The 17,568-nt window shown below is 46.4% G+C and overlaps 1 protein-coding gene across 1 annotated transcript in view; it reads left to right on the top strand.

The window, feature by feature from the left end:
* Positions 1 to 17,568, top strand: part of LOC126517916 (arylsulfatase B-like) — a 315,163-nt gene that overhangs the window by 114,994 nt on the left and 182,601 nt on the right. Inside the window, exon 6 of the mRNA XM_050167747.3 lies at positions 1,874 to 1,999. Coding sequence (XP_050023704.3) covers positions 1,874 to 1,999 — 126 coding nt within the window. The remainder of the gene's footprint in view (positions 1 to 1,873; positions 2,000 to 17,568) is intronic.

The following is a 17,568-nucleotide window of genomic DNA, read 5'->3' as shown; positions in this document are numbered from 1 at the left end:
ACTAACGCTTTCTTCCGGTCATTTATACCTCGTACAGCAGCAGAGTGGAATTACCTTCCCGCACTGACAGCCACCATCTAAGATTACCAGCTTTTCAAGAACGCCTTAGCTAATATTGTATGAGTAGATACACCTGTTAACTTTGTATTGTAACACTCCTATTCCTTGTATCACATTTTCTATTTTTTCTTGTTTTGTATGCCTGTAACCACTCCCCTCTCCAATGCCAATGGCCCTGAGGGTACATGCAATAAATAAATAAATAAATAAATAAATAAATGACAGTCGGCTGCTTCCGTTACGTGAAGTGTACGCCTTATTTTGTCGGTAAAGGCTAGAGCCATTATGAAGGCCACTATGATAGGATATACAAAGCACCAATGGATTGGCTCTTAATCTTAATAACGGTACTTCTCCTTCAGGTGATTGTTGTTATTGTTTTCGTGCAGCATGTACTACATACTATAGATGACGCGCCATCATGTTAACAGCCATGGAGCAATTCATTTCCTTGGTGCCTGTTTAAGGTAACTATTAAAGTATAGCAGCAAACTTTTCCACACAAAATACGCGCCGCCTAACATTGCTTTTACGCATTAATAAATTGGCCAAGTTTGACAAGAGCAATCACCAGAGTAATAGGAATCATGATGACAGCTTCGGTGGGCAGAGTGCTAACACGGATGATCAATGTTGATGCCATATAGGCAAGCCATTGCCTAATTTATAAAGGTTAATAAGGGTTGGATCAAGTCCGATAAGGTTGATAAGAACTGTATTGCGTTCATTGTTTCATTATAAAATAAAAAGAAAGACTTAGTTATTAAAACTGACGAAGTATATTTTTGGATGGTTATTTAACTGATTCAGTGGGGAAAGGTCGAATACTGCTGAATAAATTGACTAGAATTTGTCCCCGAAAGCTCAGTTCGACACACATTCGTACGCCACACATTCCAAGGTAATTTCGCTTATTTCGGCTGATTTGGCCGAATTACGTACAAACTCCGAGTGAGCTCGGATTCGAGAACCAAGAAGTTCTCGAAACCTGCTATGTTTAGTCTTCGATTTCTTTAGTATGCAACGTAATCCTTTGTCGGTAAACTACGAACTTAACTCTAGAAGGCGCTACGAAAAACGTGACGTCACGTCGTGCTCGCGCGTGAACTTCGAGGAGGCTTCGCAGCCCGCCTTTTGTGTTTGTCTCTTTACTGGCTGAACAAGCCTCGTGTATCACAGTACAAGAGTAGCAGCTTTGCTATACAGGAAGCTGTCATTAGCGTGGAGTATTCAAGAATGAATTACATCCATGTCTTGACTTGTGTAATTGAGAGAAATGCGGTGTATTGCTAACCCTTACATTTTTTTGGTTCTGCAACGGTAAAGCTTCAATTCAGTTGAGATACCACTGACCGCGGTGGCGCAATGATTGTAACGTTCCAGTGCTGAGCACAACCCGGTGGGTTTAATGCCTCGCCCCAGCAGGCACATTTCGATTAAGGCGAAATCCAACAGCGCTCCTGCACATGTAGATCTAACTAAAAATATCCTAGATATAGACGATTCCAATCTGGAGATTTCCACAGTCATTCGATGGGCGCCACAAGAAGAAAAACGTAACTGAAGACAGAGAAACAGGGCTGTGATAAAATTCGGGAATTTGTTGGCATAAGACGGACTCTGCTTATGCAGAGCAGGGGTATTTGGAGATTTCTCGGAGAGGCTGTCAGTCCTACACGGGACACAAAATAGGTCGAAGATAACGATGCATTCAAGAACACAACTGATGTTATCATTCCCGTATTGGTCTTAAAACAGAGTGCACTTTAAGTATGGCGACCAGTAACTTTATCTGTGTTTTCTTTATTTGTAGCTAGGAATGTGTGGATTTGACTTTTGGTTCAACCGTCAACTTCTATGGAACGCAAGTGGCACCTACACGACGCACCTGCTCACGCAGCGAGCTGTCAGCGTCATCAACCAGCACGATGTATCGAAGGTGAGCATTGATGCGCGCTGGCATTGCACTGCCGTGCTTGCAAGTAATCGATTTATGCACTCTCTGCAGTCACGTAGCCTTTTCTACGTTGCCGCTCCCAAATTTCAGGATGACCACCGTCAGCCTATAATCCAAATAAATTGAGTGCTTTGCTCAACTTGTGCTCTACATTAACTTTCGTGCTGTGGTTGCTTGGTGCAATACTAAGTGCTTCCACACGTATCTGAAGCGAAATACTGGCAATGCGCTTTTGTTGACAATTTCTAATGAAGTGGCTTCATGTAAAGCTATTGGAAGTTGCGTAAGGAAAAACGCATTCACTATCAATGATGAGCAAATGGACGACGGAACAAGAACGACAACCATTTTTTGCTCTTCCCTCTTCAAACCCAAATTCACGTACAATAAAAACCAAGATATTGGTCAGACCGGATATAAGTCCACACCCTCTCCCTCTCCCACCCCCAAACTTGAATTCTAAAAACAATATACGTCATAAACCGGTACGTGAGACGAGGTTCGACATTCTGCCGCGGTTTTTTAAAAAAAAGTTTTACCTACATTCCGGTTTTTGTGGTATGGATGGAACCAACTTTACACAAAATCCGGCACAGTTTAGCCACCCGGGCTAAGGTCTCCCATGAGGGAACTTTGAGGCCTTGCCTCGTCGCCGCCTGTCGGGCCCGCTGGACTGCCCACTCTTGTGTCTTGAGGTTGGACCTGCGCAGAGCAGCGGCCCATTTCGACGCAAGAGCCTCCGGAGCTACTGCCATTGTAGCTGATATAACAGAACACTCCCACAAGATGTGCGAGAGCGTCGCTCTAGTTGCCTTACATAAAATGCAGAGAGCATTCGGGTACTGCGCGGGGAAAATGTGTCGCAATTAATCGCACCGGACTGGGAAAACTGTGTGTATGCAATTGTCGCCAGACGGTACCCTTTTTTTAAGTACGTGTGAAAGGCATGACTTTTTCGATCTAGAACCCGCTAAAAGGACTTCAGAGAAGTTTATTACATTTTATTCCGCAGCCGTTGTAATCCACGAGGGGGTATTTAAGCCTCTTCGATCTTGCTGCACATTGGTTTACCGGAGAGCCCACCAAGCTATGCAAATATTTATGTGCAGAGATGGCGTCTGCGTCTGGAAGTCAGGTTTAATACGTACTCAGGTGCGTGTCAGGCTTTAAAAAGGGGTCGCTTTGAAATTGGGGTCCCTTTGTGAACAATACTAGCGACGTATGGCTACTTTGCAGCAGTACCTTGTGGTGTTTACGCGCAAGACAATGATAATTTGTACGCAGTGCCCCACCAATTGACTAAAAACCTCTTTCGCCAGGGTGCACAGATTCTAAGGGCTCGTCATTCATTGAGACCTCTGCTAGAGGCCCCGTTTGGCTTCCTGTAAAACCTCCAGCAGACCATTTCACACGTATCCAAATGTTTTGGAGGACGCCAGTACACAAGATGTTACAACATGCCAAGGAATTAAAAATATTTTAGTGTTACACTACCAGGACACGCCCCCTAAGTTTCAATACCCATAATTTCTACGTATACTCAAGCAGCGACGAAAGCCATCATCGGCAAGCAATCACTACGTTGAACCATGTTTTATTTATTTATTTATTTATTTATTTATTTATTTATTTATTTATTTATTTATTTCAGTAGACTTCGAAGAATCTCTAGACCCGGACATGCCGCCACTAGAAACTGAACCTGGCGACGTTCAACGCATGAACCATCTTGAGTGAAGCTAGGTTAGCAGTACCCTTTGAGGAAATATCATGCATTTTTGAGATATAATTGGTCTTAGTGAGGTTAGAAGAACTGGTGAGGCTTATACAGTGCTGACTGATGGCTACTTCTTCTGCTGTAAAGGACTGCCAGATAAGAAGCAACACGGAGTAGTATACATAATTCATAAGGACATAGAGGGCAACAGTGACAAATTCTACGGGCAATAATGAGAGGGTATCAGTAGTAATAAAATTAACTAGGAAGTATAGAATAAAGGCAGTACAAGCCTACGTTGCAACTACAGTCACGGTGATGAAGAAATAGAACGGTTTAATGAAGATGTTGAATTAGCGATGAGAAAAGTAGAAACACAGCATACTGTAGTCACAGGCGACTTCAATACAAGAGTCGGGGGAAAGCAGGCTGGTGAACAAGCAATTGGCAACTACAGCATCGATTATAGGAACGCTAGAGGAGAGCTTCTGGTAGAATTCGCGAAAAGGAATAAGCTCCCAATAATGAACACCCTTTTCAGTAAGCGCAGCAACGGAAAGTGGACCTTCAAAAGCCCTAATGGAGAAAGAAGAAATGAAATTGATTTCATACTTTCTCCCACTCCCAGGACAAGCAGGATGTTGAAGTGTAAGGTTGCGTAAAGTGCAGTGATCATAGGTTAGTGATGCCTAGGATTCACCTCAGTATGAATAGAGAAAGAGTAAAATTAGTCAAGGAGAAACAGGCCTACCTAGATGCAGTAAGGGTAAAAGCAGACCAATTCAGGCTGATAATTGCAAACATGCATCATTAGAACAGAGAGATGAAGATGACATAGACTTAGTGAATTAAACCGTCACTGGGCTGGATTCAGAAGCAGCAATTGAAGTTGGTTGTAAGGCACCAAGGCAAGCAGTAGGTAAGATCTCCCAAGTAACCATGGACCTAATAAAGGAACGACAAAGAATGAAAGTGTCCAACTCAAGAGATAATATAGAATTCAGGGAAGTGTCAAAACTGATTAAAAAGGCGAAGATAAGTGATACTCGAAACTATTACGTGAGAAGGACTGAAGAAGCCTAAAAAGTGGACGCAGCCTGAAATCAGTGAGAAAGAAACTTGGCATAGGACAAACGAAGATGTATACACTGAAAGATAAGCAGGGTAATATCATCAGCAATCTCGAAGATATAGTAAAAAAGCGGGCGAATTCTATAGTGACAAGTACAGTATTCAGAGGAATCATGATACCTCTTTTATAAACTGTAAAGAACAGGATACAGAGGCTCCTTCTAAAACTAGCGATAAAGTTAGAAGGGCCATTCAAAACATGAAACGGGAAAAAGCAACAGCAGAATATGAAGATTGAAGAACAGTCGACTTAATAAAGGATGGATGGAACAGTCGACTTAATCACGATGTCACGCTTTAAATGCTTGGGACTGTTTATACAAATTGTCTCACGACGTGTAGTGTTCCAGAGAACTGGATGAATGCCAACATTACACTAGACCACAAAAAAGAGACGCTAAAGAATTGGAAAATTATAGGCTCATCAGCTTACTTCCAGTATTGTATAATATACCACGAAGGTAAATTCCAGTAGAATAAGGGCAACAATTGACTTCATTGAACTAAGAGAACAGGTTGGCTTCAGGAAGAAACACTCTACAAAGGATCACATCCATGTCATCCCTCAAGTAATCGAGAAATATGCAGCGTACACTCAGCCTCTCTATATGGCTTTCATAGATTACAAAAAGGCATCTGATTCAGTAGAGATACCAGCAGTCATAGGCGCACTACGCAATCAAAGAGTTCAGGGAGCTTACGTAAATATCTTGGAAAATGTCTACAGATTCCTCAGCTACCTTGATTCCCCACAACAAATGTAGAAAGATACCTATAAGGAAAGTGGTCAGACAATGAGACACCATCTCTCCAATGATTTTCACTGCGTGCTTGGAAGAATTGTTCAAGCTATAAACTGGCAAGGCTTCGCAGTAAAGATCCACGGTGAATACCTTAATTGGCAACCTTCGGTTTGCAGATGACATTGTCCTGTTCACCAACACTGGACCGTCATCATGAGAAGGAAATTTACAGAAGAATAAAAATGGGTTCGAGCGCATACGGCAGACATTGTCAGATCGTGACTGGAAGCTTGACATTATCAGGTGTAGTCATTGCATTCTACCGGGGCGAAAATATGGGGCAGAAACTTGGAGAACAAAGACGCTCGAGAACAAGTTAAATACCGCGCAAAGAGCGATGGAACGAAGAATGTTAAGCGTAATGTTAAGGAGGCAGGAAGAGAGTGGTGTGCATCAGAGAGCAAACGGGCATAGCCGATATTCCAATTGACATTAAGAGAAAGCAATGGAGCTGAGCAGGCCATGTAATGTGTAGGTTAGGTAACCGGTGGATCATTAGGGTTACAGAATGGGTGCCAACAGAAGGGAAGTACAGTCGAGGACGACAGAATAGTAGGTGGGGTGACGAAATTAGGAAATTCGCAGGCGCAAGTCTGAAGTGGTTGGCGCAGGACAGTTGTAATTGGAGATCGCAAGAAGTGTGTGATAATATGGTACACGGAAGTAGGAAAAATAAACATAGGAAGGCAGTGCGCCGTTCGGTGGCGAAGAGGACATCCACTATTGGCAAATACCCGTGAGTGAGGACCCTCATCATCATCATCTACACCGAACTGTGAGCGTCGACGGCGGCGCCTCGTAAAGCGTGGCATGAGAGAGTGTGGCCCGAGGCGTGAGCAGCGCGCAAGGTTCGGCCTTCGAGGGCAAAGAGCTTCCTCGCTAGGCGTCCGCCCCATACGAGCTATCGCCGCTCGCGTCACTACGCCACACCCGAATCAACGCTGTCCCCCACTGAGAGGCTACCTCGCCCAGTTCTTCCGCTGGGCCACTGGTCCAGGAGGGCTGGCGGTCCTGAACCTGGGTGAACAAGCGTTCGGTGAGCGGCCACAGGGCTACCGCGCCAGCTGTAGGCGTTGTTAAGGGCGCTACGCGCCATGCGTTCTATATATGTGGTTGTCGAATAAAGGTGTCAGCTCACGTTCGGTCAAGGGGGCTCCGAGTCATTTGTGTATACGCTGCTAGCGTCTGTCAGCACCCCACAGCGTACATGGTGTCAGAAGTGGTCGCCGTTCTCTCGCTCTAATGGCGAACAAGCCGGACGCTGTGTTTGCCGGGGTACCTGGGCTCCAACAGCCATCGAGCTTCGACTTCGCCGACCCAAGTGCATGGTCTACCTGGATTGAGCAGTTCGAGAGCTGTGCCTACGCTACAGGATTGCACCAAGCTGCCGACGAGGTTCGGGTACGAACGCTTCTATATTGCATGGGTGTTCAAGGTCGAAGCGTGCTGGCGTCTTTCAACTTGTCGGTTAGAATTATAAGGGATCTATTTGTGCGGTAGCCCTCCACAGTTGCTAGAGTTCCATCATACAGCGTTGTTAAAAGCAAGTTCACCTCGTATTTCGTGCACCCGTTAAACGAAGTTCACGATAGTTATAGTTTTCAAAAGTGGACGCAGCAAGGAGACGAGAGCGTCGATGCCTTTTATTCCGCGTTGCGAAACATGGTAAAAAGATGCAACTATGGCTCAGCGACCATTGAGGACAGGCTCGTTCGAGAGCGATTTATTGTTGGTCTGCTGGGCTGCAGGTTATCGCAACAACTCTGCCGTACTTCTGACTTGACGCTCGATAAAACGCTTGTGCATGCACGGCTGCACGAAGATGCGGAACGAGAAAAACTTGAACGAGAAAGCCAGTTATCTGGGCCAGTCGCCGTTGGTGTGGCGAAACACAGGCCAACGAGAAGGCCGCCACGTAATCAAGCGTCGGCAGCAAGAGAAACGCTCCTCGCCGGCGCGCACAGATCGTGTCACATCTGCGGGCGAGATCACTATCAGCGGAAATTTTGTCCTCCCAACAAAGCTGTTTGCAAGTTTTGCAATAAGAAAGGACACTTCGAAGCAGTTTGCTTAGCCAAACAGCGCTCGCAAAGCCGACAGTCACATGCCATCGAGATGCATGCTGTCAAGAGCAGTCATGAGGCAAAGGCTTTGTTTGGGTCCACGTGAATGGAGTCCCACTCGAATTCAATGTCGACTCAGGAGCGGAAGTTACCGTCGTTCCAAGCACTTTTTGAGGAGTACCGTCGCGACTCGAAAAACGGGAGGGTCTTCTCACCGGTCCAGGAAATTGCCCTTTGAAAGTAACAGGCCAATTCACAGCTACGTTGGAGCGGAAGAGCCGCACCTCTGTACAGTCAGTATACGTCTTGCCTTCGCAGTCTACACCTCTACTAGGCTACCCCGCTATCCTCGCATTGGGGGTCATGAAGTTCATCGACGCCGCGCAGCGACCTGAAAAGCAAGCTAGCTCTGCAAGCGACGCAACCCCTGGCCAGGACATCTTCGAAGGGCTTGGTACTGTAGGGGAGGAGTACACTATTCGACTCAAGCCAAATGCCAGGCCATTTGCTCTCAGTGTACCTCGCAGAATTCCCATTCCTCTGTACAACCAGGTAAAGGAGGAGCTGGACCAGATGGAAAAACAAGGTGACATCACGCGCATTACGGAGCCGACGCCATGGTGTGCCGGTCTGGTCGCAGTACCGACGGCAACAGGCGGAATCCGAATATGTGTGGACTTAACGAAGCTCAACAAAAGTTCTCTGTGAAAAGCATGTGCTCCCAACGGTCGAATGGGTACTAGGGCAACTGGGCGACGCCAAAGTGTTCTCAAAGCTCAACGCGACAGCAGCATTTCACCAAGTGCAATTGTCCCGAGAATGCCAAGAGTATACCACATTCATCACACCATTTGGACGCTACTGCTACTGTCGTCTACCTTTTCGCTTGACTTCAGCACCGGAATATTTTCAGAGAGAAATGGCTCGAATTCTGGAGGGGGAACCGAACGTCGTCAACATGATAGATGACATTCTGGTTTTTGGCAAAGATCGAGAAGAGCACGACAAGCGACTTGTGGAGGTTCTTGAACGTCTAAAGACAGCTGGAGTTAAACTCAACAAGTCAAAATGCTGCTTCGGTCAAGACAAAGTGGAGTTTCTGGGTGTGGTGATCGACGCCAACGGTATCTCGCCAAGTCCCAACAAACTCGAAGCACTGCGCAACTTGGAACCCCCTAAAGACGTCGCCGGGTTTGGAGATTCCTCGGCATGGCTAATCATATTGGTCGCTTCCTGCCCAAACTTTCGCAAGCAACCGCCCCTATTCTCGCTTTGCTAAGTGAGCAAAATGCATGGCAATGGGGACCGCTTCAAGAGACCGCTTTTAATCAGGTAAAAGTGATGCTCACCTCGGACCTGTGCGTCTCTAAGTATCATCCCGGTCGTAATACCATTGTCTCCTGCGACGCGAGCTCATTTGGATTGGGCACGGTTCTTCTGCAGGAACAACCATCAGGCGAGCCACGCGCGGTAGCGTTCGCATCCAGGTCACGCACTGAAGCGGAACAGCGCTACAGCCAAACAGAGAAAGAAGCGCTGGCTGTAGCATGGGCAGTGTACCGTTTTCACCAATATGTGCGTGGCCTAAACTTCACGCTAGAAACCGATCATCAGCCGCTGGTAACACTACTTGGAAACGCTGACTTGGACACGATGCCCCCACGTATTCAACGGTTTCGCATCAAACTTATGCGCTACCAGTTTAGCGTCGTCTACGTTCCTGGCAAACAGCTAGCCATTGCGGATACTCTTTCAAGGGCTCCGGATGAGAAGCCGTCGATCAGTGTGGTGGATGTGGTAGAGGAGTTTGTTGAATTTCAAGTTGCTACGGTCACAGACACGAAGCTGATTACTATAGATGAGGTTCGCAGGCACCAAGAACTGCACTGGGAATGCAACCAGCTCCTCAAATACTGCACTCAAGGCTGGCCTCGTCGTGACGGGCTACCGGAGCACCTAAAGAAGTAGTGGAGCCATCGAGGTGATCTCTCTTTGTGGAACGGCATCCTGCTAAAAGGTAATCGCTTTGTCATCCCAGCCTTGCTGCAAAAGGATGCGCTCGAACTTATCCATGAAAGCCACCAGGGGAATTAACCGATGCCGACTAAGGGCGAAGGACTCCGCGTGGTGGTATGGACTTTCGCAGCAAATACGTGATAAAGTCACTCGCCGCAGACAGTGTGCAGTCACAAGAGCGCAAAGAAGAGAGCCTTTGGTCGTAACGAAGACTCCAGAACAACCGTGGCAAGAAGTAGGAATGGACTTGTTTAGTTACAAGGGACACAACTATCTACTAGTAGTTGATTATCGTTCTCGATACCCTGAAGACATCTACATGCGAAGCACGAACTCCGAGGTGGTCATCAATGCAGTCAAAAGCATTTTTGCTCGTTTTGGCATTCCCGCCGTAGTACGAAGTGATAATGGACCGCAATTTGCTTCACGTGCGTTTGCAGCTTTTGCGAAGTGCTATGGCTTACAACACATCAGCTCAAGTCCAAACTACCCGCAGTCAAATGGGGAAGTGGAAAGGATGGTGCGTACGAATAACGAGTTGTTTGCGAAAGCAGACGATCCTTTTTGGCTCTTCTGTCGTACAGAGACACTGCAGGCGTCACAGGGTTCAGCCCAGCACAGCTACTGTTGGGTCGCAGTTTGCGAACCAGGCTTCCCAAGGCAGTGGACCGCCCGGAACTGACGTGGCCTGCGCCAGACGATGGGAAGTGCCAAGACGAAGAGGTGAGAGGGCGGCAGAAGAAAGACTTCGTTCGCCTTCATGACGCGACCGTACTTCCTCCGCTGCAACCGGGAGATACGGTGTGGGTTCGAGACATCAAGGATACGGCGTCTGTTCTCAACCCAGCCTCCAAGTCCCGTTCGTACGTCGTCGAAACACCCAACGCGGTGCTTGTGCGTAATAGGATACATCTAGTGCCCTATTAAAACACAACAATGAGCCAGCTCGGAGTGAAAACGGTGAGGAGCACGAAGGGCAGACCACGGCAACAGACGCCACGGCAACAGCAACACCACAAGTCTCCAAAGATTGTAGAGTGAGAGTCACCAGGTTTGGTCGTAGAGTCAAGACTCCGAGAAGACTTGACTTGTGAAATGTTTGGTGTTTCTTGTCTGCATATCTCGGGGGAGAGATGTAGAGGGCGCTACTCGCCATGCGTTCTATATATGTGGTTGTCGAATAAAGGTGTGAGCATTCGTTCGGTCAAGGAGGCTCCGAGTCACTTGTGTAGACGCGGCTAGCGTCTGGCAGTACCCCACATCGTACAGACGTGACCCGGTGGCTGCGGCTGTGGGCTCCCGAGAGCAAACCCCGCCGGAGGGAAACCGGGCACGCGGAGGCTCCGTTATGTCGACTGTGGCGCAGGGCCACCTGAGCCCCGCGAGGCGTCCGACCCTGCTGTCCGACCCTGCTGTCCGACCCTGCTGTCCGACACTGCTGGCCGATATTGGCTCCACGACGTCTCCAACATGGCGACACATGCTTCCGCCTGAACTGTAGGCCGATTACATTTGACCAATATATATATATATATATATATATATATATATATATATATATATATATATATATATATATATATATATATATATATAGCTGCATGTCGCCTAGAAGGTATTCTAGGGAACTGTCGCGTGTGTGGGCCGTTTTCAATGTGTTATGTGCGTCAATACAAGTCTGAATTGTGTTTGTGCTTCTGCGTGCTGCTTCTGACTCTTTCTTGAGTTATCCTGCACCTAATAGCTTCACAAACTGCCGAGCCTGCCAGGATTCATTTGTAAATACAGTGAAAGAGGGCAGTTTCCTTGAGCGCAGACACACATTAGTAGATGGCACCATAGATTTAGAGGAAATCACGGCTATATGACTCCTACTAGGATTGTCAGGCGCAGAACTTCGCAGATGGATTGAGGCCGAACAGGCAGAACAAAGGGACGAAAGAGCTGCGGAGCGAGAGGCAATCAAGGAAGGTGCTGAATTATCGTGCTTAACTGACGAGAGGGAGCGTGAGATCCTCCAGCTAAAGTTGCAGCTTCAGGAAGGAGCTCGGAATGTGCCGGCAGCGGCTTCTGAAATTTTGACTGCGCCCAGAACTTCCTCGTCATCCCTCAATCCACAGAGTTACTTCCTTTGTTTGAGGAGAAACGCGATGACTTGCACGCGTATTTACAGCTATTTGAGCGCGTAGCAACAGGAGAGGACTGGCAGCAAGAAAAATGGGCTCTTGCTGTGCGCATGTGTCTAACTGGTGAAGCTTTAACTGTGTTCGGTCGGATGACTGCCGCCGGTTCATTACATTACCAGAAGGTGAAGAAAGCTTTACTACAGAGGTTCCACTTCACGGCCCAAGGCTACGAAGAGAAGTTTCGGAAAGCGCGAGCAGTAGAGGGCAAAACTGGAAGACAGCAGCAAGAATTTCAGCCTATTTTGATCATTGGATTAAGATGTCTAATATGCCTAAAACGTATGAAGGTCTACGAGATTACATGATCTCTGAAGAGTTTCTGCGCTGTTGTCAACCAAAGCTAGTCATTTTCTTGAGGGAGAGAGATTGCAAATCCCTTGACGAATTTGCTAGCTTGACGGATCGCTTTCTTGAAGCGCAGAACTGGACAAACCTAGGAAAAGGTCCCGATAATACAAATAATTCCAGTGGGAAAAACATTCAAGCTCCCAGGAAACCGCACCTAATGTGCATTCTTTGTCGCCGGTTTGGACATTTGGCTCCTAACTGCCGTAATGCACCTAAACATATGCTAAAATGTAAGTGTGTGACGGAACGGGACATACAGCTGAACATTGCCGAAATCAGTACGGGGACAACAAACCGAGTTCTTCGTGTGCACTCACTGAAGCTCAACCAGTTCGGACTCGTCCAGTGAATGCATCAAAGCGTCCAGGAAAGAAGACTCGCCGATCAAGTGACAGCGACGAGGAGAACCCTGGGAATGCTGTAACTTTCCTCATCGTCGGGTTGATAGTGGTTGAAGGCTGAATGCTAGGAAGAAACGTTCGTGTATTACGAGATACCGTTTGCAATACCGCAATTGCTAGACGAGAACACGTTCCAGAGGTGTATATTATGGGAAAAACGAGTAGCGTTGTTTGTCTGGGTGGTTCACCAAGCTACCTGCCTGAAGCTGTCATACCTGTGAACACGCCGTACTTTACAAGCAAGTTAACGAGGAGTCGTCGTCGATAGAAATGAAGCTTACTAAAGTGCCTAGGAAGCGTCAGCATGTATCGAGCGTGGCTAAAGCAAAAACTGAAGAACAAGAACAAGGCAAGATTCGTCCCTTGTGCTTTCCGACAATTGTCTTTCGTGACGTAACTAAAGGACAACTCCTTGAAGAACAGAGGAAAGACCCGACGCTGAAACATACTTTGGCCAAAGTGAGCAAGTCAGTTAACTATGGAAAGGGTCACAGCTACGAATTCGTCGAAGAAAAAGGATTGTTATATCGCCTTTACCGCCTGGCTAGTGGCAGAACATTTAAGCAGGTGATCATACCAAACGCATTTAGACATAGCATATTGGAAGTGGCACATGAAAGCATCATGGCAGGACATCAAGGTATCAGGACAACAACCGATCGTGTCCTACAAGAACTTTATTGGCTATATGTACACAGAGATGTAAAGCGCTTCGTGAATTTGTGCGACAAGTGCCAAAGGACAACCCCTAAAGGGAAAGTAGGGCTCGCTCCACTAGATAACATGCCGTTGACCGTATTAAGGGAACTGTGTACGAACGAGGAACTAGATCGAGAAACGCGAACTACACACACTTATGTCTTTGATATGCGCAATCGCCTGGAGGAGACATGCAAGATCGCACCTGAACAGTTGGAGAAAGCTCGTGACAATGTCGGAGCTGACTACCTGAGTCACGCGTAATCACACGTTCATATACCAAAATGCGATTGGACAATGCTACCACTCAAGTGCTTAGTCGTTATTTGAAAGCGAACAGATTTTTGCGTTCGTACTTTAACTGGGCGCAATGCCCTGTGAACAATGTGTGTCTTGTGCTGATATGAACAATCGGACAAACATACATGACAATTTTCCTTTTTCTTTTTTTTTTTCATCTCGCGTCCTATTGTTAGAATAGTTGTGAACAAAACTCGAAAAGGGGGGTATAGTGATAATAAATGGCATGCGGGAGTGAGAAACAAACATATGAAGGCAGTGCCCCGTGCGGTGGCGAGGAGGACCCCGACCCTTGAGTGAGGACCCTCATCATCATCATCGACACCGAGTTGTGAGCGTCGACTGTGGCGCCTCGAAAAGCGTGTCATGAGAGTGTGTGGTCCGTGGCGTGAGCAGCGCGTGAGGTTCTGCGTTCGAGGGCAACGAGCTTCCTCGCTAGGCGTCCGGCCCATAGGAGCTATCGCCGCCCGCCTCACTACGCCACACCCGAATCAACGCTGTCACCTGCTGAGAGGCCACCTCGCCCAGTTCTTGCGCTGGGCAACTGGTTCAGGAGGGCTGCCGGTCCTGAACCTGGTTGAACGAGCGTTCGGGCGAGCGGCCACAGGGCTTCCGAGCCAGCTGCAGACGTGACCCGGTGGCTGTTATATATATATATATATATATATATATATATATATATATATATATATATATATACATATATATATATACATATATATATATATATATATATATATATATATATATATATATATATATGTGTGTGTGTGTGTGTGTGTGTGTGTGTGTGTGTGTGTGTGTGTGTGTATATGTATGCATGTATAGCTGTATGTCGCCTAGAAGGTAATTTGGGGAACTGTCGCGTGTATGTTCCGTTTTCAATCTGTTATGAGCGTCAATAGAAGTCTGATGTGTGTTGGAGCTTCTGCCTCTTTCTGGAGTGATCCTGCACCCAATAACATCACAGAGAGGCCTTCATCCTGCAGTGGACATAAAATAGTCAGATAATGATGATGATGGTGATGAAAGGCCCAGAGGGCATTACATGGGGGAGATTATTTTACAATCACAAGGTACAACAAACTTACAAACACCAAGGAAAGTAACAAAATAGAAGTACAATAGAAATGGAGTATTCATAAATCAGGGCAGGAGAACAATACAGATGTCACCTCACAATCAAGATGTATGCCATATAAAATATGGATTACATGCATATAAATAGGACTAGGTTTGGGGAATGTTGACTCGATCCAGATACGCCAGCAATCCTGTATCAAAGTATGGCACATCATTAAGGGTAGAAGAAGAAGGACCAATACAACTTTATTGAAGAATAAAACGCTCAATGGTGGAGCCCCTAGACAAGGGCCCCACTAGCTTCCGCGCGCCGTCTTGCTTGTCGGATGATGGCACTTTGGACCTCTTCCTGTGAACTGGACAGCGCCGCCTCTCATTGTGTATGCTCCGTAATTTCTGTGTTTGTCTGATGTGGATATGCCGTGCATGCCCGTGAGATGTGGTCTAAGGTTGGCATGACTCCGCACCCAGGGCATGTGTCCGTATATCTTTCGGAATGAATTTTATGGAGAATGTGCAGGTTGTTATATGTATGGGTTTGCAGCTTTCTCCATAGAACCTGTTCTTCCTTAGTGAGATTCTTATCTGGGGGTGGTAGCTTCATTCAATGTCCTCTGTGATAGTTTAAAATTGCAGAGTAGTTCTGGTCAATTGGGATCGGGTCGTCAGAGGCGTCCTGTGAGCACCCGTGGTGTGTAGCATGCGCACGAGCTACTCTGTCAGCCTCTTCGTTTCCCCTGATTCCCTCATGACTGGGTACCCATAAAAGGTGAAATCTGGCTCGGGGTTTTCTATCTTGTATGTTCCTATAGGCTTGCAGTGCATACTCGTCCCCTCAGGTAGCTTCTGCATGCCGCTTGACAGTTTGATAGGATGGTTATTTGTTGTTGGCTTGGTTCCGTCGCTTTGATAGCAAGGGCTAGTGCGATTTCTTCTGCTTCCACGATAGTGGTGTTGTGAGTGGAGGCGCTAATGATTTCTCTGCCCATGTAGTCAATGACAGCAGCTACCGTTCTTTTCTGCCTGCCTGGGTATCTTGCCGCGTCCGCGAAGCGGGAGGTTGGTTTGTCGCCGTGCGTTTTTTCAATGTATGCAGCTCTGGCTTCTCTTCTGCCTGCATGTAGAGTTGGGTCCATATTGCTAGGTATTGTCGCCACTTTGATGCAGTTTCTGATTATTGTGGGGATGGGTTTAGTTTGGTTGTGTTTTTCAAGGAGCTCGTGATACCCGAGTCTGCCAAGGAATTTCATACCCGTGGTCGTTTGAGCGAGTCTGTTTCTTTGAGTTATCAGTTGAGTTTCTGCCAGTTCCTCGAATGTATTATGGGTAACTTTTTGCTCCAACAGATAATTCCACTTTTTTACTGATAACACATTTTGCGAGTTCTGATATTTCAACTTACTTTCCAAAATTTCTTCTACTGTCAGACGACGGTCTCTCCGTGAAGAGAAAGGACGTGGACGAGCAATATTCCTAGTTGCAACATCTGTACTGCCCTAGCATATTGAGCGAAAAAAAAATGACAAACGAGATTTGCTGCGTTGTGTGTCAAGGCTAGAGAGATTAAGTCTTCGCTTCAACGTCGCTAGACTTTGGTAAAATAAATATGTTGACAAAATAAATCTGGTCACCTTGTTCTGCACGTATTCAAGCTGAGTTGAACAATCAGCCCTATTTGGATGCCATAGTACGCAAGCGTATTTTAATGCTGACCTAATTAGTGCTGTGTGGGCATGCTGCCTTGCTTCGCCATTAGCACCTGACAAACAACGCTTTAAAGGCCGAATTTTTTTAAAGCTTCATTTACCATATGTTCCATATGAACGTTCCACGTAAAATTAGACGAGAAGCGCACACCCACATACTTAAATAATTGTTTTTGCAATCATGCACTTGTTATAACTGAATAAGTATTCGCATGAGTATTAGTCAGTGTAGGAAAGGTCATCTGCTTGGTCCTGTCGATGTTTACCTCCGTTTGACACAGTATGCACCACTCATGTAAACAGGTTATATCAGCCTGCAGGAGCATTACATCGAGCGAGTTAGTTATTTTTCTGTATATCACAGTCATTTGCGAAAAGGCGTATACTAGGAGATATGTTGTTAGCTATGTCATTAACGTAAATTAAAAAGAGAACCGGCCCTGAGATTGACCCATGTGACACGCCGGATGTCGCAGTTCAGCTGAAAATGCGCTCTCTAATCTCGACGTTTTGAAATCGATTGCGCAGGAATTTTTCAATGCAATAAGTTTTATTATCGTCAAGATGCATCTTACCAATCGTCTTCTTTAATTCACTACGGGGCAGCCGATGGAAATCTTTCCAGAAAGCTACAAATATGGCATCAACATAGTGTAAAGCATGCAAGGAGTCATGAACGTCGGTTACAAGTTCAGATAACTGTGTTTCAGATGACTTTTTGTGCCTAATAAATCTCTGTTGTTGATAAAGCCACAGGTTGTTTTCGTTTAGGTGGGACATTCATCATCATCATCATCATCATCAGCAGCAGCAGCAGCAGCAGCCTAGTTACGCCCACTGCAGGGCAAAGGCCTCTCCCATACTTCTCCAACTACCCCGGTCATATACTAATTGTGGCCATGTTGTCCCTGCAAACGTCTTAATGTCATCCGCCCACCTAACTTTCTGCCGTCCCCTGCTACGCTTCCCTTCCCTTGGAATCCAGTCCGTAACTCTTAGTGACCATCGGTTATCTTCCCTCCTCATTACATGTCCGGCCCATGCCCATTTCTTTTTCTTGATTTCAATTAAGATGTCGTTTACCCGCGTTTGTTGCCT

The sequence above is a fragment of the Dermacentor andersoni genome, chromosome 11 (genome assembly GCF_023375885.2).
Source record: "Dermacentor andersoni chromosome 11, qqDerAnde1_hic_scaffold, whole genome shotgun sequence".
Taxonomy (NCBI): Eukaryota; Metazoa; Arthropoda; class Arachnida; order Ixodida; family Ixodidae; genus Dermacentor; species Dermacentor andersoni.
The sequence above is the reverse complement of the archived record's forward strand: the minus strand, read 5'-3'. Positions and strand labels throughout refer to the sequence as shown.